Raw genomic sequence first — 27,574 nt, forward strand, 5'->3', positions numbered from 1 at the left:
CGCACATTGATTTCTGAATTTATAGATATGTATTGTGGAAAAAAATAGATATTACATGTTTTTTGTGTATTCATTTTCAGGATAGAAACCGATTACACTATGAACCGTGGGAACTACAAGTGTTTGAACACATTGAATGTCAGTGGCCTATGTTCTTTGCATACCTTTTACTTGATGCTGCCTTTTTTAATAACAAAGAGGAAGTAAGAAAATTTAGTTTTTACGATCGTAAATACATTTGAAGTCTTTCAAAATATTACAAGATTAGAAATTTGTATTATGTCATGTCTACTATATAGTAGTGGGTATTATGTTTTATGGTCTGTGCCTCTGTTACATTCTCTGTTCATCCATCCTGTATCAGGTCAAAGTTTTTGGTTTAAGTAGTTTACCAGGAAGCTAAGGTCACATCAACTTAAAACTTTGTACAAATGTTCATTAAGATATCAACTTTTAAACTTATATGCCAGATTACGATTTTTATCCCTATTTCCCATTTCACTGATCATGGAAATGTGATAGTATGAAACCAATTACCAGTAAATTCTCAGGTTAAAGTTTTTGGTTGAGGTACTTTACTGTAAAATACTTGAAACTTATTTACACATATAAATGCATGTTCATAATGTTGTGAAATTTTAAAATTATATGACAAATTACAGTTTTGACCCTATTTTACACTTTACAGAACATGAAAATATGATAGTGTGAGCCGGGCATAGTGACCTATGGACATATTTTCTTATTAATTATTAAAAATATTTTTTAAACAAGTTGATGAAACAGCATTTTTTTTTTATAGACATTCATAGATACAGACAATTTATTTCTTTAGAAACCTGTTGAAAGCATTGACTTTGTAGATTATGCAAACCAGAGACATATTTAGTCTCTGTCTCTGTGCAAACAAATCAAAGTATTTTCTTTGGCCTCCGTTACTCATTACTCGAGCTTAGTGAAAAATACACATTCAGCACACATAAATAAACATTTGGTTGGATCACCTTAGTTAGAAGTATATATTTTAATGCAATTCATTGTTTTAAGCTGGGACTATTATACTATTAGTATAATAGTCCCAGATGTAAGTTGCTTTTAAATTTGTTAAATGTTTTAATGAGAAACAATGAATATCATAAACAGAATACTGTGGATTCATTAATATTCGTTGGATACCAATTTTCGTGGATTTCATGGGTACAAGGAAACAACGAATTTAAATGTTCAACGAAATGCAAATTGTTTAAAGGAATGCATGTGAACTTTGTCAAAACCACGAATTTAAATATCCACAAATATGCAAGTTTTCCTCTATCCACGAAAATTGGTACCCACGAAAATAAATGAATCCACAGTAGTTAATTTTCCTTTCTTTAAAATTTCAATAGTGCTAGATATTTTGTTGGTAGTTCCGGACGGTAACAAGTGGAACAATAAGACTGTATAACTATAAATGACGATTTAAGACATAAACAATGACACCTGTTACTGTAATGGTAACTTCTCTTAAGTCTCACCACTTTTCGTATCAGTTTCAAAAGGAGAAGTAACTTCTCCCTCATTCTAAAATAGTGTGATCCCTGCACCTGCTAGTAGCCAGCAGTTTACTGACATGTCACTATGACCAATGTCAACACATGAATGCTAAAAACACATAGGTTCTTGGATATATAGACACATATAATGGGAGGGACATGTACATCCCATTTGATTTTCAGATTTCTATAACCATTCCAGAGCATCTGAGATCACCCTTTGTTTTTGTTGGGGTTCATGTTGCTATCAGACCACAACACAAACCATACGTGTATGCCAAATTGACTTATTTTTTTCTGTGCATTTACTGATTTTGTGATGGATGGATACCCCATATCCTTTGTTTTTCTATTATATTGATGGCATGATACCACAATATCAGATACGAATGAATACACAGGTTTACAAATGTTGAAGATGCATATCAAAACCAATTATGAAACTGAGATAAATAGAACCCACTTAAAACAGTCGAATTTAACTACAACCCTCACCCACCCCAATCCGATCCCCCCCCCAAAAAAAAGACTACCTACCTACCATATTATGAAAATTGATGTAATAGGAAACACACATATTTTTTTTTGGCCTTAAAAATCTCTACATCACCTTAGTTTGGAAGAATTGAAATAATGATTCTTATATTAAGACATAGCAAATCAATGGATAATTTTTAAATATTTAATTGATAATTATATTTGACATTTTAAAGCATGCACACACTCCATTAAATAAGTAATCTACCAATAAAAATACATGAGAATAGAGAATGGAGACGGGGAATGTGTCAAAGAGACAACAACCTGACCAAAGAGCAGAAAACATCCCAAGGCCACTAATGGGTCTTCAATGCACCAAGAAAATCACGCACCTGAAGGGGGGCTTCAGCTGGCCTCTAAACAATAATGTATACTCGTTCAGCCACACTAAACTCTGAAACATACAAATGAACCAAAATTAAAAAACACAGAAGACTAACAAAGGCTAGAGGTTCCTGAATAGGGTCAGGTGCAAAAATGCTGTGGGGTTAAAGATGTTTTGTGAGATCTCAACCCTCCCCTATACTTATTTGGAATAAACAAACACACAGCAAAAGGCACAGTTAAAATCAGTTCAAAAGAAGTCTGAGTCCGATGTTAGAATAGGTAACAGAAGAAACTAAGCAAAATAACAATGATAAACATAAATTAATTGACTGTATGATTTATTTTAAAATTTGGATACATGTCTTATATTATTTACAGGTCCAGTTATATTCCAAACTGATGGACACTGTGATAATTAAATCTGATGAAGGAATTCCATTTGTACCAGAAATGTATGCAGTGCCAAATGAAAAGGTAGAAAAAAAATAGACTTCCACATACCTAAGTGTCTTTTGGGCTGTCATTAAAGCCTTTCTAATTTGTTAATTTTTTATTGTTAAACCTCAGAATCTAGAGACCATATCTAACTAACACTTAACATGCTTTTATCCTTATTTTAGGGACAGAACACACATGATTTACTTATTTAGTCAATAGTTTAATTTTTGATATTTGCAAAATCCATCAATTCTAAAAGATATTAAGAAAACTTTTGGACCTAAATCTTGTTTTTTGCTGTAGGTTGACTTAGAGAAGAAAAAACCCCAAAGCCAAGAAAGACATGCCATTGGCAAACTACCACAATTATGGGGAGAATCTCTTTATATACTAGCCAAACTGATTACAGAGGTATGTTCATTTTCACTGTCATAAAATTGAGTGGTTCTCAACCTTAATGGAGCATGCATTTCAACAGGTAGATCTGTTCATTTTCCTTGAATTTGTCTTATGCTAATTGTATTGTCATAGCTAAAAATAAGTCAGATTGTTGTTGACAGAGGATAAGTACTGTTCTTTGTTCTTAAAGTGAAGCTAATTCACTCTGCATGTCAATACCATAAATCCAAATACACTGCTTCCTTGCTATATTTCCCATTGTCAAACCTCCCAAACTCGTATATCACCTCTATATTACTCCAACATGTTTTTTTGTACTTTAAAATTCCCTCTTTAATAAGGATATCTTAGGATAATGTTTAGTCAATCATATGTATGACCCCTTATTGATCCCTCAAATATGCCTGGGATCCTGGATAACTACTAGACACTCCAATTCGCTAGCAATGAGAAGAAGATATTAGGCCATGATACCAGGCTACCCAAATATTGTTGGACAATTAGTGAATTATTCATGTCAGGTTGATCGACACAATTATTATTAGTATTTTTTTTATAAGTACTGTCTATTGAGCCACATTGCTAGGGTTGCCATCATTATATTGTCACTGTTGTATGGAGTACTGTTTGTTGAGCCAGATTGCTAGGGTTGCCATCATTACATTGTCACTGTTGTATGAAGTACTGTTTGTTGAAACACATTGCTGGGGTTGCCATCATTATATTGTCACTGTTGTATGGAGTACTGTTTGTTGAGCCAGATTGCTAGGGTTGCCATCATTACATTGTCACTGTTGTATGAGGTACTGTCTATTGAGCCACATTGCTAGAGTTGCCATCATTATATTGTCACTGTTGTATGTAGTACTGTTTGTTGAGCCACATTGCTTGGTTGCCATCATTACATTGTCACTGTTGTATGAAGTACTGTTTGTTGAAACACATTGCTTGGTTGCCATCATTACATTTTCACTGTTGTATGAAGTACTGTTTGTTGAAACACATTGCTTGGTTGCCATCATTACATTTTCACTGTTGTATGGAGTACTGTTTGTTGAGCCTCATTGCTAGGGTTGCCATCATTACATTTTCACTGTTGTATGAAGTACTGTCTATTGAGCCACAGTGCTTGGGTTGCCATCATTATATTGTCACTGTTGTATGGAGTACTGTTTGTTGAGCCTCATTGCTAGGGTTGCCATCATTATATTGTCACTGTTGTATGAAGTACTGTTTGTTGAGCCACATTGCTTGGTTGCCATCATTATATTGTCACTGTTGTATGGAGTACTGTTTGTTGAGCCACATTGCTTGGGTTGCCATTATTATATTGTCACTGTTGTATGGAGTACTGTTTGTTGAGCCACATTGCTATGGTTGCCATCACTTTATTGTCACTGTTGTATGGAGTACTGTTGGTAAAAGGTAAACTGTGTGAAACTTGATAGGAACTATTTGAAATAATGTTAGTAGGTGCTTTACATTCTTTTTATCAGTCATTACCTTGAAAAAATATTTAGCGTTTTTGAAATGTAAAAGTTGAAATGAACTATAGCTATATAACATTTTAGAATAATTTAAAATTAAAAAATGATTTGTTTCAGTTAATATGAGTAAAGAACAAGCCATTGTACAATTTCTTAAACCCATATTTTGGGATTTGTTTGATTTTCAGGGTTTCCTGTCACCAGGAGAGCTAGATCCATTGAACAGAAGACTTGTGTCTGAACCTAAACCTGATATTGTTGTACAAGGTAACTGTATAATTAGATAAAAAAGTATTATTTCATAATTTAGTGTTTAAGATGTACAAAAAAATGATGTCTTATCCAATATCAACAAAAGATCAGAATAAGAAATTATTGCTTATCATCTCCTTGTTTATTATGTATTGACGTTGAATAAGTATAAACCTGTATTATCAGAGGTAAGGGCTAAAATGTGCAACTCTTCAAAATTGGTTAATGTGGATATTGTAAGTGAGTCATAATCAGAGTTCAGGTTAAAATGATTACTTCTAATCTATTTTCTAGTTATGTATTTGTGGCAAACTTGTATAATCCTATATTATTAGCTGTTTGGATAAAAATGATTTCTTTGCATCACCTTCTACTTTTAAAGATAAGGAGATGTGGTATGATTGCCAATGAGACAACAATGTATGAAAGGCTAAAGGCAAACCACAAGTCTTGTTCATTATGTTTAAATGTTAAACCTGTACTTGTGTTATCTTAGATTTGACTTTTTATCTACTTTCTTTGATAATAATATTGTTCATTGGATACTATTTTTTTTTATTTTTGTAGATTGGTTTGTTAGTTTCTACTCATTCTCACAAATCTAAGTAGTTTGTATACACCTATGTGCTATAAACAAATAGACTTTGTAACTGAAAAACTATCACATACTGAAGGTGGGAGTACACTTTGCAGTTTTTTGTAAAATAAAACGCAACAAGTTTTAAACCTCAATGGAAATGTGCGAAAGGTTGAATTGATTTGCACAGAGATATGTTGACAAGTCACTTACACCTTTCTTCCATCAACACCCCTCTTATTGTATATTTAAAGGCAAACCACAGGTCTTTGAAAACAAATAAAATTGCTTTGATAAAATCAAAGAACAAAAACATTGGAAACAGTTTAACAGAGAAAATTTGTTATAAGAATAAGAAGATGTGATATAAATGCCAATGAGACAACTCTCCACCAGAGACCAAATGACATAGAAGTTAACAACTATAGTCCACCATACGGCCTTCAACAATGAACAAAACCCATACTGCATAGTCAGCTATAAAAGGCCCTCAAATGACAAATGTAAAACAATTCAAACTAGAAAATTAACAGCCTGATTTATGCAAAACAACAATGAACGAAATACAAATATGATGTACAGGAACAAATGACAACCACTGAATTACAGGCTCCTGACTTGGGGCAGGCACATACAGAATGTAGCAGTGTTAAACATGTTATCGGGCACCCAACCCTCCCCTAACCTGGGACATTGGTGTAACAGTACAACATATGAACAAACTGTAAAAATCAGTTGTTAAGGGCTTAACTCATCAGATTGATACACAGCAGAAAAACAAAAACACAGACCAGACGTGGCAGGGTATTTATGCATCCCTACAACAAAAAAGTCAGATCTGAGAGTACTCGCAGATACTGACAGGTAGTTGAAGGCCAGTAACAACTAATTCAAAAATTATGTATCTAAGACTAAAGTATCAATCAGCACACAACCACAAAAATAAAAAAAATCACATTATGCAAATTATGGAATGATGAAAACTTTACAAATGTAAAGTAAACTTTAAATACAATTGTTTAGTCTTTAAAAAAAAACCACCAGTTTCTATATATAGCCAATATTTTTTTTCAGTCGTAGTACTAGCAGAAGATAATTGGATGCAGGATAAGTTAGAGGAGCATGGGATAAGTGTTCAGACAGTCTCCCAGGTTAATCCAATACACGTCTATCCTGCAAGAGTCTTAACTCAGATCTACTCTTTACTAGGTATATAGTTACCAAGTTTATCTTATACATTTTAGCTGCAGGAGTCCAAACCAAGGGTCCAGAAAAGATCATATTTTTCAGACATTGCTGATACTAAAAGGTCCTTGACCTAAATGTGTTTTGGGATTTTGGTCAAGAATGTTTTTATACGCCCGTTTACGGGACATATTATGGTATACCGTTGTCCGTCCTCAACATGTCGGACAATTACTCAAAAGCTATTTAACCAATTTTCATGAAACTTTGGTGTATTGTGTATATCTATTGAGGTAAGCTCCCTTTTGTTTTTTATAAATTTCAGAATTTATGTTTTTGAGTTATGGGATTTTATTCCTAAAAAGGGGGGGGGGATTTTCCAGTTTTTGAACAATAACTCAAAAATGCTTTGAGCAGTTTTCATGAAACTTTGGTGACTGGTTTATGTCTATTAAAATAAAATCCCTTTAGTTTTTTTGTATAAATTTCTGGTATGACATTGAGGAGTTATGGAACTTTATTAGTTGAACAAGCGACAGGCATATCATGCGCTCATGGCGCAGCTCTTTTTTTAACTGAAAATTTACAAAGATCAGACATAATTATCAATGCCCTTTTGTCAGTTACAAAATATTGATTGATTTTTTTAGGATTATAAAACTGACACTCAGTGTCGACTTTCTAGTCCAAAAAAATTAAATTAATAAATTTCAAGACCCCTGGCCCTAACTAAGATCAACACTTTTCTTTGTACTTAGTTAGCATGTTAATCTTAAAAAAAATTAGCTGCTGGAGATCTAACTTAGATCTACTCTTTAACAGCCAATGGTATTTTATAGAGAGTGTTTGCAACCGTTATGGTGTATCTAACAGTGGAATGTTCCAATTGTCAAAACCACAATTCTTTCCGCAGTTCTTTGATATGGACACAAGACTTATCACCAAAATTGTACTTATCATTAGCAGCACAATGAGTGCAATATATGTAGGAGGATCTACTTTCCTTTTTGGATTACCATAGATCACTGCTAGATTTTACGGGGTTTGTGTTGCTTAGTCATTAGTTTTTTATAAAGTGCTATGGAGACTTGTTTATCTTTTCGTCATTTAGGTTTTTTGTCCTGGTTTTGTTAGTTTCTCTATGACGTGAATTTTGATTGTAATTTTGCCTTTTTAACCTGCAAGAAACTTTATGCATATCTGGTCTTATTAACTCACCTTTTTTTTTGCCCGATTCTGGTTCTTTTAATAAAGAAATTCATAAAAAGGACAGTTTTATTATCTATTATGAGCCTCACTTCTAGATATTGATCTGATTATATATGGTATATTGAGTAATTTCAGATAACAGATGACTTTTGTTATCGTTCAGCTACATTTTAGTTTGTAATTAAAGTCTTCTTGTGCAGAAAATTTCATGAAAATGAAAGTTTTCTTAGCCATTCCATCCTCCTTATAAGAAATTTTATCATATTTCTCTTCTATTGTCAGCTTACCTTGCAGTCATTTAATTCAATAATGAATAATTAATGTAGTTTATATATTTGACTTCTGTATTATTGCATAACTAGTACATTTAGTACTTTATTAATCAAGCTATCAGTCATTGATAGATATAAACCATCATAACGACTAGATACAGTTGTGCGAAAGATGAAGTCTTGGAGTCTTGCTTAATCTCATCTCGACTAGGAACTGTGTACCAAACATTTTAATCCAAATAGATTTTTCTTTGCATTTTATTTTGTATAATGTCAAAGATTAAGATATTATTTAATGAGGTGAAGGAAGTTTAAATTTTTTTTTAGCAATATGCTGCACTTCATAAATTGTTTTGTTATGGTTGACCCTTTACCGACAGAATTTGTGCCTTTGAACATCTGCTCTGGATTATGACAGCCCTTTTTATGACCCGCCTATGATAGTAGGAGGCCATTAGGTTTTTGAATCTTTTCGTCCATCTGTCCGTGCGCCGTCCTGTATCAGGTTAAAGTTTTGATAAAAGTAGTTTACCATGGAGTAGGGGTCATATTAACTTGAATCTTAATACACATGTCTATTATGATTGGAAAATAAATAATATGCCAAAATACGTTTTTGACCCAGATTTTATAGTTCACTAAACAAGGAAATGTGAAAGTTTTAAATCAATACATTCTCAGGTTTAAGTTTTTTGTAAAGGTATTTTACCATGAAGTTGTGGTAATATCAGCTTGAAACATTGTTCACATATTCATTATAAACTGAACGTTTTGAATTACATGTAAAATTAAGGGTTTTGAGCATGATTTCACAGTTCACTGAACATAGATATTTGAAAATGAGAATGGGATATCATGTCGTATGGACACATGTTAAGGTTTAATTCTCATTTGCCATGTGGAGAGACATTCCATTTGTTTTCACCTATTTTATACCATAACCTGGTATGGAAAACATTCAATTTAGTATACTGCTAAAATGGTGTAATTAAATAATTGTAGGTAAAAACAAGAAGTTAGGATTAACTGGTAGACCTTCTAGTGAAGTTGGTTTGTTAGCTACAAGTAAATTATATGTAATGAATGAACAGATGTTGGCCTTTATACCACAGGTATGTTGTAATATGATATTACCTATCTTGGTTCAGATGTTCATAGAATTGATTAGATAAGGAAATTTTCTTAAAATTGAAGTAAATATTGAAACCAGAACTGGATAAATAGAGAATGAAGTCTATTATATTGTCAATGTATAATTTGTCTTTGTTCATCTGTGTTGTAATAAATTTGATAAGATCAAGAATTTTTTTCAATATTTTAGAAAATAATGAATTCTGAAGAAGTAAAACAGAGAATTCAGTTTTATTTTTATTGTCAAAGTTAAGTTCATAGTAGTTGAAAAGAAAAAAAAAACTTGATGAATATTTGTAAGGGACATTAATATGTTTAACATGTTTAAAGATATATATTTTATTGATTAAACTGAGATATCCAATCTGTTCATAAGATTTAACACATGTTTAGAATTTCAACCTTTACTTAAGCTTGTTATTTACGTTTGACAAAATTTTAATTGAAAGATGTAATTAAATAATATTAATTTTCAGTTTGTTGATGAGACTCAGTTTTATCTTCCATGTGACATTGATTTGCGTTGTGACGCATTCAAGACAGATGTAGATATCTTATCTGTGCACTGGAGAATGGTCGGAAGACCACTTTTTATTATGCCAGTATCTTCAAAATTGCTAGGTTTGAAAACACCCCACCAATAAAATTTTGATTTGACTTACTATATTGTATTTTAAGCATTTGAAGCTTGATTTTATTGCAGGGAATGCAAACTTATAATTTGATTGAACAGAATATATGCTTTTTATTGCATTTTGTAGTGCATAATTCATTCCCTTTGTTAAAAATTAATTTTTGACAGATCATAAATGAACAAACCTTTAATTCATTGGCTGTAGTTGGTTCATGTCTGTCATTTTTGTTTTTCTTAAATTCTTTTGTTATAAGTTAGTCTGTTAGTTTTCTCTTTTGAATTTTTTCCCATTTTGACATGTCAGGGCCTTTTACAGCTGACTATAGGGTATGGTTTTTGTTCATTGTTGAAGGATGCACAATGATCTAAAATTGCTTACATTCACATTATTTTAACTCTGGTGGGAAGTTGTCTCATTGGCAATCATACCACATCTCCTTATTTTTATATAACTAGCTAAGTATATTTTTTTACCATTACTAATATTAAAAGTGATTTATCTCTATCACATAACCCTGAAACTCCAGAGAGTGATATATGTTGTTTGTGGCATTCCATTTATTTAGATTAAAACTATTGTATTAGTGCAAAAACTAAAACACAATTATAGTTAAAATGGAAAGATAGGTTTGATTACTTGGTTTTCATGAATAGTGTTCAGTCCACCTGAATGAGTACTGGGTCTACCTTAATTGGGACTTGGACCACCTGAAACAAAAACTATTTGGTAAATCCAGAAGTACTTTTATACTTTTCTGCTGGTTTTTTTTGTTTGTTTTTTTTTTTGGTATTCCAAGTCAATTTCAATTAAAATAAAATGCTTCACTGAGCGCAGCCTGATACGACCGCAGAGGTCGAACCCTGAACAGTTTGGGCAAATTTGGACACAATATTCAAGCTTGATACTGTCTGAATTTGGATTGTGATCAAATTTTTGACATAATATGGGTTTCTGACACAAAATAAATGTGGTCAAAGATCTTACAAATCTATTGCGCAATACTGTGCAATTGAAAATTTCTTCTTGAAACTTTTCAAAAATTCGAAATTTGAAAAATTTTGAAAAAAAAATATCAATCCCTTAAAAAATTAGAAAAAAAAAATCCCCCCCTCCCCCCCAACTTTTTGAAACCCCCCTTGGAGCAATAACCCCAAAACTCAATCCCAGCCTTTCCTTTGTAGTATGGAACACTGTAGTACAATTTTAAGGAGATCCATACACTTACACACAAGTTATTCTCTGGAAACTAGAAAAATACTTGTTTTTGGCCCTTTTTTGGCCCCTAATTCCTACATGTTTGGGGCAATTAACCCCAAACTCAATCACAGCCTTCCCTTTGTTATATGGAACCTTGTGGTACAATGTCAGAGAGATCCATACACTTACACACAAGTTATTGTCTGGAAACTAGAAAAATGCTTGTTTTTGGCCCCTTTTTGGCCCTTAATTCCTAAACTGTTGGCCCCATAACCCCTAAAATGAATCAAAAACCTTCCTTTTGTGGTATTGAACCTTCTTAAAAAATTTCATAGAGATCTATTCACCTTAACTAAAGTTATTGTCCGGAAACCAATGTGTCTTCGGACGACGATGACGACATCAGCCCATTATACGATCCCAAAAATTTTTTTGCGGTCGTATAAAAATGAAAGAAAAGATGACTTGAATTAGTTTAAATTAATTTCTTCAATAGTTTATACTTTTTGCTTTCAGAACATAGACTCTCACATGTTTTACCTTTCGCTAGATATGGATTATAAAGTATTTGCTTTGAAAAATGAGTTGAATTATGTTTCTAATAATTGGAGAATGATTGGCAGACCTACCATTGTCATTCCAGTTCTTGAAGAATCTTTAGGTGTGCTTCTAAAAATAGCAAATAAATTGTTTCTTGATGCTTTGGTTTTGTGCTTGTAATAAAATCTCAAAATTTCTGCAACTCACTATTTAACAAAAATGGAAAGTGGGTTTTACTATATAAATTTAAGGTTTTATAAAATGCATTGGGAGCTTAGAAAGCACACTAAAATTTTACTAAAAATTGTTACTAAATAGTAGATTGAGATTTTTCAAATTTAACAGATAATCAATTTTCAAATATGGAATTTCATTAAATATGCTGCAGTTAATGTTATATTGTATTCTTTACAAAGTGCACCTCACAATGCTTTTCTGCTTAAATACAGAGCTTAAAGTCAAAGATTGTATGCAACAAAATTATCATTACACTCAGAGTATATCGATTTTGCTTGCTAATGACACTTATTGTAGACAAGGCACATGCATATCTTTTACTTTTCTGATTGTTTACTTAAAATAACTTAGTGACTATAATGTTTTATGTTTGAAGGTTGTTTACCCTAAAACTGATTTATTAAAATTGCAAAAGAGTTCTGTTTAATATATAAAGATGAAGAAAGTAATGTGTATGTTACCATAAGGATGGACTGAATCTAGTATTTTAAATCTGCAGAAAGAAAATGAAATTGTTGGCTTTATGGAAATAAATGAAACATTAGGGCATATTAATAATCTTGCTGGTCTTTTTATACACTCTGTATACATGATATACTTCAAAAACCTTTTTTAAACTGAAAAAATTTTGTAGGTTTCAAAATCAGAGGTCCCTGGTTTGAGTCTCATAGGAGACAATGTTATTTTCTAGTAAGAATCATGCTTTCCGGTTGCATTTTGTCGGTGCCCAACTTAAAAACACACAGTGGTTAGAGATGATATCTAGCCAGGGTATGTGTTGTGAGAGTCATAATGGTATGATGACTCTTGAGGTGAGGGAAGTGTGACAGGATTGCTTCTCTTGAGTAGTAGATACTTAATTAACTGTAAGCTGTTGACCTAGGGAAGTGCTTCTTTAGCTCAGTCTGTTAGAGCACTGACTTGTAACACAGAGATCCTGGGTGTAATTTCCAAGGAGACTATGTGATTTTCTAAATAGAATCATGCTCACCTGTTACAGATGCAACCATGATGCTCAGAACATTACCCACTGTTTTCTGAAATGAAAAAATCTCTATATACAAATTGTGTTGATAAAAAACCCAGAGATTTAGAATAATTTTGAAATAAGGTTCTGTCAGCATGTCATCAACAGAGTATTTCCATCATTTGTCATCTCAATAACATTTAAAATATCATATTCTTCATTTGAATGGGATAAAACATCATTTTTTAAGCTGCTCATCTTTTACTTCTTGTATTTTCCTAACTAAAACTGCTCTTCTTTTAATTACATTATATATTTGTGGATAACTTCTTCTCAACCATCCAAAAAGTTATTCATGATACTGTTTTTGTCGAGCCTGCGACTTTTGTCGCAGAAAGCTCGACATAGGGATAGCGATCCGGCGGCGGCGGCGGCAGCGGCGGCGGCGTTAGCTAACTTCTTAAAAGCTTTATATTTTAGAAGATGGAAGACCTGGATGCTTCATACTTTGTATATGGATGCCTCATGTTACGAAGTTTCCGTCAGTCACATGTCCAATGTCCTTGACCTCATTTTCATGGTTCAGTGACTACTTGAAAAAAAAGTTCAGATTTTTTGTAATGTTAAATTCTCTCTTATTATAAGTAATAGGATAACTATATTTGGTATGTGCGTACCTTGCAAGGTCCTCATGCCCGTCAGACAGTTTTCACTTGACCTCGACCTCATTTCATGGATCAGTGAACAAGGTTAAGTTTTCGTGGTCAAGTCCATATCTCAGATACTATAAGCAATAGGTCCAGTATATTCGGTGTATGGAAGGACTGTAAGGTGTACATGTCCAACTGGCAGGTGTCATCTGACCTTGACCTCATTTTCATGGTTCAGTGGTTATAGTTAAGTTTTTGTGTTTTGGTCTGTTTTTCTTATACTGTATGCAATAGGTCTACTATATTTGGTGTATGGAATGATTGTAAGGTGTACATGTCTAGCTGGCAGGTGTCATCTGACCTTGACCTCATTTTCATGGTTCAGTGGTCAAAGTTAAGTTTTTGAGTTTTGGTCTTTCTTTCTAATACTGCATGCAATAGGTCAGCTATATTTGGTGTATGGAATGATTGTAAGGTGTACATGTCTAGCTGGCAGGTGTCATCTTACCTTGACCTCATTTTCATGGTTCAGTGGTCAAAGTTAAGTTTTTGAGTTTTGGTCTTTTTATGCCCCCGCCGTACCGGAGGGGGCATTAAGTTTTACCCTTGTCCGTCTGTACGTACGTACGTACGTACGTACGTCCCGAAATTGGTTTCCGTTCTCTAACTTGAGTTTGCCTCAATCAAATGTAATGAAACTTATACACAATGCTTATTACCACAAAACACAGATCAAGTTTGAATTTTGGTGGCGTCACTTTAACCGATCTAGAGTTATGCCCCTTTATAAAAGGAAATATTGCATAATTTTTAGTTTCCGTTCTCTAACTTAAGTTTGCCTCAACCAAATGTTATGAAACTTATACACAATGCTTATTACCACAAAACACAGATCAAGTTTGAATTTTGGTGGTGTCACTTTAACCGATCTAGAGTTATGCCCCTTTATAAAAGGAAAAATTGCAAAATTTTTATTTTCTTCTAAATATCAAGTTTATATAATATATTTTTAAAATTGGAGTTATCTTCCTTTGACCATGATTATAGTTGAATCAACTACAATCAATGCTTTATACAATGCAATGTTTAATTTTGACTACCACTGATAAAACACAGATCAAGTTGAATTTGGGTAGTGTCACTTTAACCATTATTGAGTTATGCCCCTTTATAAATAGAAAGATTGCAAAATTTTTTAGTTTCCATTCTGTAACTGAAGTTTTCCCCAGCCAAAGATTGTGAAACCTATACACAATATTCATTCCAACAAAACTCAGTAAAGATCAAGTACATTTTTTTTGTTTCAGTTCTCTAACTTGAGTTTGCCTCAACCAAATGTTATGAAACTTATACACAATGCTAATTACTACATAATACAGATTAAGTACGAAATTAGGTGGCAACACTTTTACCATTCTAGAGTTATGTCCCATTATAAACATAAAAATTGCTGAATTTTTTAGTTTGTCTCATCCAAATGTTGTAAAACTTATACACAACCGTTCTAGAGTTATGCATCATTACAAATAGAAAAATTGCTGAATTTTTAGTTTCTGTTCTCTACTTAAGTTAGCCTCAACCAAATGTTATGAGACTTACACACAATGCTTATTACCACAAAACTCAGATCAAGTTCAAATTTGGGTAGTGTCACTTTTACCGTTCTTCAGTTATGTCCCTTTATAACTATATGATATGCAAGCGGGGGCATCATCTGTGTCCACATGTGGACACTATCCACATTTATCTTATTTTCTAATACTATATGCAATAGTTCAACTATATTTGGTGTATGGAAATATTTTATGATCTATATGTCAGTCACGCAGGTTTTATTTGACCTTGACCTCATTTTCAAGGTTCATTGCTCAGTGTTAAGTTTTTGTGTTTTCGTCTGTTTTTCTTAAACTATAAGCAATAGGTCAACTATATTTGTTGTATGGAAGAATTGTTAGCTGTACATGCCTGCCTAGCATGGTTCATCTGACCTTGACCTCATTTTTATGGTTCATTGGTCAATGTTTAGTTTACTTGGTTAATGTTAAGTTTATGTGACAGTTGTAATAAAGCTTTATATTTAGGACTATCAACATAATATCAATGATTAGTAAAGAAGGCGAGACATTTCAGCGTGTGCACTCTTGTTAATATCTGTTATTCTATGTATGATTAATCTGTCACCAAGCAGCATGGACTCATTTGATTAACATTAAAATAACACCACAATTCATGAAGGAATGTAATGTATTATTAATCGGATAGCGCCCTATGTGACATTTTCAGCTGCAAAGCTTGTATGTATATGCTTGTTCTAACATCTACATCATTTGGTCTCTGGTGGATGTATAATTGTCTCATTGGCAACCTTTCCACATCTCCTTATTTTATATTGTATGTTTGACTGGGGCATTCTTATCTTTTTAACATTACTCACACAAATTTGGCCACCACTTTTTTTTGTATAATTTGAAGTTTCCACTTCCTTTATGCATGACTTCTTACTCAGGTCTTAATTTGTCTGGCTGTATTCTGCATCGGCATAGAACTTTCATATTCTTGCTGTTATGTTTCTGTTTTGAGTAAACTATACCAAAATTCTAAATTATGTAATTTGTTGGGAGAATTCCTAACCAACCAGGCATGAAGTCTGCTTTTGGTCCATTTGATTTTCAACAGCAAACTTTATTGAAAGTAAACTCTTGTAATGTTAGATAAATAATATATTTTCCCTTTATTAATAAGAGTACCTCATTTTTCTTAATGACACTTGTCATTCAGATGTAGCAAATAACGGTTTATTCATATATGGCGCTTTGGTTTGTCAAATTCTTTTCATAAGTACACTAGACCACAGTCTTACGAAATAATTAGTGTTTTTTTATCACAGCCTTATTTTGTGTGATCATCTCCACGACTTTATTCATACATTTATAATAGTTTGCGTATTTCAAAATCATAGGATGAGAAAAAATCATCACAAAATAGCATATTGATAATGGACAAATGTATGGTATAAACACGATTGTTGACTAGCAGGACAGCAGGATTTAAACTTGCACAGGGGCCTTAAAAAGACGGGGCCTAAAAATTAACAACCAAGGGACAACAGACACAAAGTTCTAGCAAGGAATTATCAGAATAGAATGTCTTAAAATGTTTTAAAAACAATCTTTTAAAAATTGTTAAATTGGTCTTTTCAAGTCTGACATAAATTGAGATTCTTAAAAATAATAAAATAGCTATCAAAGATGCAAATGTTGTATCATTAAAAAATTCTGCATGTTATATCACTTCAATTGTGTTAGTTTTTCTGCCTCATCTATAATAGTAGGGGGCATTATAGTTTGTCCATCAGTCTGTCTTCTCAGTCCATTTGTTTGTCTGTTTTGTCCATCAGTCTGTCTTCTCAGTCCATTTGTTTGTCTGTTTGTCCATCAGTCTGTCTTCTCAGTCCATTTGTTTGTCTGTTTTTCCTTCATGTATTTGGTTGAAGTTTTGGTTTAAGATAGTTTATCATGAAGTCTTTTGGTCATATCAACTTGAAACTTAGTACAGATGATTATTATTATGTGAACTTTTTAAGATATAGGCCTTATGGAGGTTTTGACCGAGAGTCTTCAGTTTACTGAACATGTAAATGTGAAAGTGTGAGGTGGGGATAGTGTACTATGGACATATATTCTTGTTTTTTCGTGGCTTTTAAGTGCTATAGCAGTGCAATACATCCCATGCTTCATTGTGTCACATCTGTCTCAGGTAATGTAAGGTTGCCCTTATTGATGCCTATATTATATACTGGGTACCCCATGCTTTAAAAAAATCAGACGATTTGTTTTAAATTTAAATTACAAAACACGCAGGTATGCAGCTCTGAATAAATACAAAGAAACATGACTGTGTTATTACATTCTGTGTGTTATCATAAACCTACTTAAGACAAGTGTGTACTTTTTTTACTGCTTATTTCCCATAACTATTTTGTTATTTCTGAATAAAAATTAATGATTAATAAAAACACTTTCTCACAGAAAATAGATCCATGAATTTGCACAGCCATTCAAGAAATGGATACCATGCCGTTTTCTGATATGCAGCAATGCAAATTTTTAATTATTTCATGCTTAAACGACAATGTTTAAAAAAAATGAGTCTGAAAAACCAAAACCATTCCAGTTTTAACAGGCCTGCAAAACATTTGAATTATTTTATCAAAGTTTATGTGAAACAGTATGTAAGGCAAATTGATTAAAATTTTATTTCAGTTTGTTGATCAGAGACAGTTTTATCTTTCCCTTGATATAAATCTGTTAGTAAACATGTTTGAGACGGACATGGAGTACTTATCCAGGAACTGGCGAATGCTTGGCAGACCGACCATTATAGTTCATCTATCTTCTGTATTTATAGGTCTGATGTAACCCATTTATTTTAATTACTTGTATTTATTAACCTTGTCCTTCTATTTTCAAGCATTTTAGATCTTTTGATGTAATATGTAGGAATACCATGGACATATTGTGGTGGCTTTCTATATCTAAAATGTATAAGAAAAAATCTTTAGCTTAACGATTTCTCAGAGTAAATTTTAATTTTACAACATGCTCCTAGTGAGATGATTTACACATGATGAATCTAAAATGCATGAAAATTATATATTACAATTTATAGACTAATTCTGTTAATATGCCACTGTGCCTTTTGATTTGTGTTTTTGCTTGTTCTAAAAGTAAACATGCATTTTTTTATATCACCAAACTTAAGCTTAAGCTTAGCAGATTATTCCATTATGCTTACAAATTTATTGTTGTTCCAGAAACTGACACCTAGGTAAAGGTACAGACATAAAATGTATTTGTGATCAACATATAATTACCCATAATCCTCAGTATCATAAGGGTTTGCTTAATTTTAAGTCATTGATCAAATTTAAAGGTGGATATGAGGATATAAACAAAATAAAGTAAATTCTTTTATATATTGCCAAAAATTGAAAATTTAGTTCATATGTACTTTGGCACTGTAATTTACTCAAGTGCAAATTCTCAATTTTGTTGTGCAGGCGATATGCAAATTCTCATATTTGCTGTGCAGGATATATGCAAATTCTCATATTTGCTGTGCAGGCTGCACACATTTTTATTTTTGCTGAACAGTCTGTGCACACTCATATTGTAAAATGCAAGAAAAATAAGGTTATTGTTCTCATGTTCTTAATAAATATTACTGTAAATTCAGAAATTATTGCGAGGTTTTTATTAATGTGAATAATGCGATTGTATGAGTATCGCAAGAATAAGAACTCGCATTCTGATATCTAATACATATATTTCTATTCACTTTTTCCTGAAATCGCAATAATTAATCTCGCATTTTTTCCCAGTTTTTCAAAAATCGCAATAATAAACGCATGTAATAATTTCTGAATTTACAGTACTTCCCCTTTTAAAAGGTCAGTGTTTGCCTAGTATTTAGGTATTGTGTGAATGCTTCATTTCTTTATCATATTCTTTTTTGAGAGAATGGACAGAAATAACTAAACACTTTTTATTCCCAGATTAGAATTATTTTAAGTTTACACATTCTCAGATGATTTTAACACTAAAAATGTTTTCATCGCTTCTCTTACTAACACTATTTTTAACATGAATAAAAATTAGCTGATGTAGCTCTTCTAAAAATAGTTTTGAACCTCAAGCTATAGGTTATTTCTGTTTTTGAAATTGGATTGTAATGTCATTAACATAGACATATCATATTAAGAATATAATCAAATACACATGTACATTATTATCAAATGACATTACAAAATGAAATGCTTAGCTATTATTATCTAGCTTTTGCTTTCTGCAGATTTGAAAGAAAGGTACATGACTTTCATGATGGAAATATATTGTTATTTTAATTTCTATTATCATCAAATCATGTTTTTACATGAGATCATCATACCAGTAAGTTCTGAAAATAATTAGTTTTTTATATTTTTTTCACAAAAGTAGCTTTATAAAAGTTACCAGGTTTGAACATAGTAAAACAGACTGGTATTTCACACTTTACTTTAATGACTTAAGTTCAGTTATGCTATCTAAATTATTACATTTACCATTTGAATCCCCTATTTCTGATCACTATTTCATCCTCTTATCTCTCTTGAGAATACCCAGTTTGCAATTTTCATGACTTCTTTGTACATAACTATTTAGTTATAGATTTTGTTCACTCAGAATTTTCATTTTTTTAGCTCAGAGTCTTATATTGTTATTGTATATTTGTTTCTACTAACAGAAGCTCCTCTGGAAACTTTTTTATAAACAATACTATAAAACCTTTTCCTTTTCGAACAAATATGCTATACGCTTTAATTTGTTAGGAACAAATACTGTAATACTTCTTCCATTAGGACTAATATTATAAAGGAACTTCAATTCCATGGCAATATTACCTACTATAGTTCATATACCTTTAATAAGAGAATCTACTGAAGATAGGCTAATGAAATCTTTCATATGAATTTCTCTGCATTTCACGTGTAGTGTTTCAGTTTCTGATATGTACTCATTCATCATATTTGACCTTGTAGAGTACTGGTACTTGATTTATATTGACAGATCATAAGGAGTAAAATGGATTGATTCAGAATTCTGTCCTCATTGTTAAATTTCAATTAAATATCTCAGAGATATCCAGAACAATGATTTGCTCTAATGGAACTATTTCTCCATTTGGTTTTGTATACCAGCAATCCCACAAAACAGAACCGATTGACTCAATTGTATGGCAGTCATGGCACACATGTGTTTTTCATACCTATATAATACAATATCGACAAATTGAGAAATTTTCTATTTTGTAGTTTATGGACCAACAACAGTTTTACCTGTCTCTTGATTCAAAATTTATCGTGGATTTGATTAGAACAGAGGTTTCTTTTCTGAAATCTAGTTGGAAAGGTTTGGGACGGCCTACCATGACATTCATAGTGTCTCATAATGTTTTAGGTAGGTTGTCTATACTGTGAATTCATTTTTTTTCTTCATGGGTATGAATTTTTGTGGATTGAGGGAACATTGTAGATTCGTAGATATTTGATTTCCTGGTTTTGCCAAAATCTACAAGCCTATAAAAAAATTTGTACTCAGTTGGACATTTACATTTCAGTTCACTGATATCCACAAAATCCATGAAAATTGATATCCCAAGAAAATAATAAAACCACAGTAAATAAACAACATAATTGACATTCTTGTAAAACCAGAGTTCTCTATGTGTAAAATTTTCTAGGTTTTCACTCAATTATTGGTGGAAAAATGTATATCCAAGTAATCTGATTTTCCTTGCTGATGTCAGAAGTAAATATGAAGTTATTTGGTTTAAACATTCCAATATTTTTACATGTATAAAAAGATTTGAAATTTGTAAGAGCACCAAAAATTAGGAACAGTGGGCCAACAAGATAAAAGTCTCTTATTGCCTATGAGTATCAAAATTGTCCAAAACGTAATTTGGCAATTCCACTACAAGACTAAAACTTGATTTTTTTTTAAAGACAGACAAACATATATATTAATTTGTTTACATCATATCCCTTTGTAAATTTGCTGCATTAGAGTTGATTGAGGTATTTGGCATATGATGTGATCCCTTAATGTTAAAAATATTGAAAACATTGTGTTGTAATTTTTTCACATTGTTATTTATGACCTGGTAAGATATTTTGCATGCTTAATTTTCGCTTTGTTTGGGGCACCTACAGAAACACAAAAATCTGACCCAGCGTAAATTTCACTGCCTAACCCTAGATTTATAGCTGTTTGATGTGTCATACATAAAACTGTAATTTATCAAGTTTACACAAAGGTGAAATAACATTATATATAAAATCAGTCTTTTGTGTTGATCGGCATTTCACAGGAGTGTGCCAAATTAATTTAGATCTCTGTTTTCATAATAATTAATTGGTTAATCTTACATGTCATACCTATTGACAACACAGCAATCAGTGACATGTTCATTAATGTTAACAACATATATTGATTGTTGTCAAAACCAAAACATTTGGAATATAATGTAAAAATAAAATTAAGATAAATCACATTTAAATGGATATATATATGCTTTCTAAATGATCTGTTATACCAGCACAAAAATAATGAAATCCTTCTTATTTTACCATGCCACAATGAATTTAATTTAAAAGACTATTGAAAGATCTCCGAATTATGTGCATTTTAGTTTGCAGTACACATATTTATTTGTGATTGATTATCTGTCAGTCAATCAAGTTTAATATGTTGTTTACATCTTTAATAATACAATACAATGATTTTTTCGCGTGCATTTTCCCATTCAGTGAAAATTATACACATCGAAAACTTAAACGGCAAAAAAAAAGCTGATGTGAAAAAAACCTGATATAGGGTATATGGTAGTTATACATAAAAATAAAAAAAATAGTCATATACAGTTCTAGTGTAGTTTTAAGTAGACAGAGATGTGCAAAAGTATTTAGACACTATATATTATATAATGGAATCATATTTAATTTGCTTCATCAAAGCTAGGTGAACTGTTGGGAGACTCGTGGTGTAAATACCTGTTCATGTCTATGTTTAAGAAATGTAAGCCTCCAAATTTGAATCCTCATTTGTTTATTTATATTCTGTGCCCCTAATTTGAAGAAGGTCAACCTGACCAGTATTTCACACCTGAGTGATTGTTTTGGAGAGGTAGTGTTCATGTAAGAATATATTTTAAGTTTGTATTTTAGGTCAACTTTTCAAGCTTGCACGGCAGTGTTTGTTTACTCTAAGGTCATTATTGGTGTTGAGAAAAGGTCATTTGGGCTGCTTCTCAAGTGAAAGTTGATATCAACTGTTTCTTCTTTAACGCAGGTCACATTAAACAAAGTTGGTAGGTCAATATCTAATTTAAACCATGTCACATTGAATAAAGTGAATACATCAATTTTGAAATTTAAAGCAGGTCAACAACAAAGTGACTAGGTCAAAGTCACATGTAACAGAGTGAGTAGGTTAATTTTATTTTACTCTAATTTAATTTTGCCTCGTGCAAATTTTATGAAACTTGTACACAATGCTGAGAACCAAAACTCGCAGAGTTTGAATTTGGCCAGTGAGTCACTCATTGTTCTAAAGTGCCCCTTTATAACTTGGAAAATTGCAAATTTTATCGTTCCTGCATTCTAACTTAAGTTTTCCTAATTAAAATTCACACACAATGCTTAGATTCTTAGAACCACAAAACACAGACAGAATTCGAATTTGGGTTGTGAGTCATTTACCGTTCTAGAGTTATGCCCCTTTTTAACTTGGAAAATCGCAAAGCTTGATGGTGGCATTTGTGTCCTTAGACACATTCTTGTTTTATTTTATTTAAAGCAAGTCATTTTGATTAATTGAATACATCAATTTCTAATTTAAAGCAGGTCACATTGAACTAAGTGAGTTGGTCAATTTCTGATTTAAAGTAGTTCACATAAAACAGAGTGTGTAGATCAAATTCTAATGTAAAGCAGGTCACTTTGAACAAAGTGACTATGGAAAGGTCACATTGATAAGAGTGAGTAGCCCAATTTCTAATTTTAAGCAGACCACATTAAACAAAGTGAGAAGGTCAAGGTCACATTTAACAGAGTGTGTAGCCCAATTTCTAATTTTAAGCAGGTTACATTGAACAAAGTGAGTAGGTCAAGGTCACATTTAACAGAGTGAGTAAGTCAATTTCTAATTTAAAGCAGGTCACATTAAACAAAGTGAGTATGTCAAGGTCACATTGAACAAACTGGGTAGGTCAGTTTCTAGTTTAAAGCATGGTGGTATGTACATTGAAAAATTGGTCATGCTTTAAGTGATTATTTCAGGTTCCTTTTTAACTTCAATGTGACAGTTCCCAGTATGAAACAGGTCACTTTTATTGATTGGTTAATTTTTGGGTGCTTAGGGACACTTTCAGAACACATGGCTATATCATAGCAGCAGACTGACAAGCTAGTGATCACTGTAGATGTAATATTCAGACCAATCTGCCACTGAGGTCCTCAATCATATGGAACAAATGTCCATCCTTTTTGACATTTGACAAAACATTAAAAGCCTACATTGTAACTTTTATAGTATTAATTTGTATCATGGTATAAGGATGCATATTTGAAGTTCAAAATTGAACTGTTGATCTCTGTGTTTTTATCTTCTTTTTGGATGTCTTTTCCAAATGTTTTTTTACTGAATATTTACTTTTTCTTTATTGAAATGTACCCTTAAAATTGGCATTAAATTCAGAAAAAAATGATAATTTAAATAAAGATATACTTGCATATAAAGATATAATATATTGAAAAGGTTAGTATCTAATTACTTTTTGCAAATCTCTGTACTTAGTGACTCTGGGTAACAAGAATGCATTGATTTCATCTAACAGTCTGTTTGAAGTATAGAGGGTTTTAGATAAATTTCACAACATATTACCATATACTGTCACATTTTTTCATGTTTACTAAATCAAACGTGAAGTGATTTAAATGTTATCATGAATGGAGATGAATATGGAATATCAGATATTGAGAGAAAATTAGAAATAACAGAAGGGGAAATTTTTGATTGACGTTCTCAAATGCTTTCTATCCATCCATCAAAGCCAGTGTTTTTATTTGATTTGAATTCCAGAAAACAAAACATTTAACTAGTGTGTTAATCCTTTACAGTCAGGATTCTACTTCTTCAGAATTATCTCCCCATTACGACAGCTAATTTTTCAAATCGTAAAAATGGAAGCCATTGTAAGGATGACACACTTCCAATTTAGCTCTTGAAAACCGATATATTTATCCACATGGCACCATTACGATCCTTATATGCCAGTTGTATTTTAAAGACACATGTATCTACTAGCTATTGAGCATCATTCAATGTACTTTTCTGCATTTAGTCAACTTTAAAACTATTGTCTGATATGTTGTCAGGGGGAATTTTGGAAAGTTCAAAAACATTTTGAAAAATTCTAATTAAATATTACGTGGAAGGGCAGACTAAAAATTTTCAGAGGTTGAAGACTAATAACCCTAGATAACACACACAAAAAAATAAAGTTTTTTTGAAGTTATGCATTTTTAAGATCCAGTTGTAACATCTGTTGTCAAGTACTTTTAGTAAATATTTGTTATTCAAACACACCTACTCTGTTGTTATGACTCATTAGAAAGGTATTTCACTTGACCCATATATTTCATTTTTTAGTACTGTGAATTTTAAATGTTATTAAATCAACCTGTAGCCTATATATATAAAAATAATAGAATCTGAAGCAAGATGATGTATCAAATATTTTTGCTTATACATTTTCAAGACAGAAAAGTCAACTCAAACACGCCTGAACACAAAAAAGTGTACTTGACCTTCTCTTTTCTGTGAAATTATTGCCCATTTTTACAATTTTTCCCAAAAAAAGATCCACATGCATTTGCATCGACCACAATCGACTGTTTTATAAAAATGTGTCTATAATTTAAAAGTTTACAAATTTCTCAAAGCTCCATTCTATAATTTAAGTAAAAACATGTATGTAAGATGCATAAAATCCTAAATTATGCACCTTCATTAAACTTTTAAAGCCCATAGAAACAGATGTAAACAATTCAAATATACCTATTTGGCCTTTTTTACCTTCTCTAACAAAGAGTGCCATTTCTTTTGTTTAATTTCAACACTGGGTATACGCCTGTTTAAAAATACCTAAATTGATTTAAAGGTTCAGTATATGGTGGTAGTGAAAACATAGAAAGCATGAAACATAAAAATCAAATGGAAGTAACTCTGTTATATCTTGAAATTCATTGATATAGTGTTTATTTGATAATTTTACTTCACATTACATGTATTACAATATGAGAAATATAGATTCCACCACTGTATCAACTGTGTAACAATATTTCTCCACTCGAGACAGTTAAATTTTTATATTTGAAATGAGAGGCTTGCCAAGGTTTTTAAATATTTAAGATTTAACTGCTGAGAGTGGAGAAATATCGTAATACACGAGATATAGTGTTTGAATCTGTTTCTCCAAAGATTTTTAGATGATATCTAAACAAAGTTATCCTTTCTTTTCAAAGATTTGCAGAAAATTGTGTTCTTTATATATGACGTCATCAGGTATAGTCACCTTTTTTCATGACGTCACAATAGGAAATTCAAAAGAAATCAAGAAAATTTGACGTCATAATTGAATTTCGACCAATCATTTGCTGAGAAAAATTTTTTCTCTAGAGATGATAGAGATGAGAAATATTTTTCTCACACCGATTGAGAAATGTGAAAATAGCATAAAAATTGGAGAATTTTTTTTTTTACTTTTCTGTCAATATCATTTGATTGTGAAGAAAAAAACCACTCAGGCAAATGTCCTAATCATCAAAAATATGTCAAAAAAAAATAAAGATCCTGAAAGAAAATGAACCATTGAAACTGAGGAATTCCCTAAAATTTGTTGAAAATGGCTTTAATTGGCATTTTTCACAACTATTTGAACTTTTGGAGAGGAGAAAACACAGATATTAATACATAGAGTATATTATTTCCAGCCTTGGTGGCAATTTTAGGAAACAATTAGAGAACAGTTACAAAATATTTTTTTCAACATTACCATAGGCTACGTGGACAAGCCTTCGGTGCTGTGACTTTAAAAATCCTATATTTTCATAGTAACTTAATCAATCTCTGCATTATAAACAGGTATCCGTTGTAAAATAAAGCTATCTTAAAATTATGGAGACCAACAAGGGTTCCATATAAGGATTTTTCCTTTAGCTGTAGATCAGAACTAGCATTTCAAATGTGTATATAAATGAGAAGTTTATAGAACACTGTTAGTTAATCTAACATGACCTTTTACCTATCATGCAGTTTTTTTGTTGTTGTTCAGAATTTTGTATCATTTGAACTTCAATGGTAAAATTGAGAATGGAAATGGTGAATATGTCAAAGAACCAACAACCCGACCAAAGAGCAGATAACAGCCGAAGACCACCAATGGGTCTTCAACGCAGCGAGAAAATCTTGCACGCGGAGGTGGTCTTATTAGAAATATTGCAAACTATAGTTTAATTATTGTTGACAATTGAAAAAGTTAAAGTTTAAACGATTTAATTAAATTACTCTGCACATTGCTTAGAAAACCAAGGAATATTTATCTATGACAAGTTGAAAGATTCTGAGCCAGAGAATTTTTTATCAGCATGAAATTGATTGGTGATATTTAGAGCAAATGAAGCATATGTGTATCTTGTTGAAGGAAGAAAAAAATGTTAAGATAAGTTAATTATTTTTGGAAAATGATGCTAGGAAGAATTGCCTTATTTTGTCGCACCACTTTTTGCTTTTTTTAACATTCTGCAAAAAATCAAACAATTGTAACTGCATATATCTTTTTACTGACTTGCTGATTAATAATTCCACTATTTTAAGTGGAACAGAACAACATTGATATAAAACTACTTATTTTTGCATGATTGTATTGTGAATGTCAAGCTTATTTTTTGTCTAGTAGTGCTTTGTGTCAGCATCTTAGCTAGCATTTGTTGTCAGTTTTCTGTTAAATATAAAAATTGGAGAACTGAAACTGAATTTTATTTTTCATTTACTTAATGTGTGAATTACATATAGTGAGGAAATTGTATTCTTGCTGTATTAATTGTATACAAACATGTATTCTTAGTAATTCTACATCAAATAGCAATATTATACAGATGAATATAGATTCAGAATATTAAAGAAATGCACTTTTATCTTAAAAAACAGTATTTCCTCTTTTATGTTTTAACAGGAAACTTGCAAATATGTTTATTTTATTAAGATATCTTGTTCCATATTTATAGAAGAAACTTTAATTAAGAAATTCACAACCTGGTTATTCAAATATTAAGCTTAAAGATTTCATAACATTTAAAGAAACACAATACAATTCTTACTATTATTTCAATGAGAGG

At 31.7% G+C, this 27,574-nt stretch overlaps 1 protein-coding gene across 12 annotated transcripts in view; it reads left to right on the forward strand.

Annotated features, from left to right (window-relative positions):
* Window positions 1–27,574, forward strand: part of LOC127714149 (probable phosphorylase b kinase regulatory subunit alpha) — a 79,379-nt gene that overhangs the window by 12,170 nt on the left and 39,635 nt on the right. For 9 of the 12 annotated variants that reach the window (XM_052220148.1, XM_052220152.1, XM_052220154.1 and 6 more), the window contains exons 10-16: window positions 81–203; window positions 2,781–2,876; window positions 3,144–3,251; window positions 4,915–4,993; window positions 6,630–6,764; window positions 9,224–9,333; window positions 11,701–11,845. In XM_052220148.1, the coding sequence (XP_052076108.1) occupies window positions 81–203; window positions 2,781–2,876; window positions 3,144–3,251; window positions 4,915–4,993; window positions 6,630–6,764; window positions 9,224–9,333; window positions 11,701–11,845 (796 nt within the window). Of the gene's footprint in view, window positions 1–80; window positions 204–2,780; window positions 2,877–3,143; window positions 3,252–4,914; window positions 4,994–6,629; window positions 6,765–9,223; window positions 9,334–9,828; window positions 9,974–11,700; window positions 11,846–17,840; window positions 17,986–20,428; window positions 20,574–27,574 lie in introns of all 12 variants that reach the window. The other 3 variants (XM_052220150.1, XM_052220151.1, XM_052220149.1) reach the window with 3 other exon arrangements.

Source organism: Mytilus californianus, unplaced genomic scaffold (assembly GCF_021869535.1).
Source record: "Mytilus californianus isolate M0D057914Y unplaced genomic scaffold, xbMytCali1.0.p SCAF_9, whole genome shotgun sequence".
NCBI lineage: Eukaryota > Metazoa > Mollusca > Bivalvia > Mytilida > Mytilidae > Mytilus > Mytilus californianus.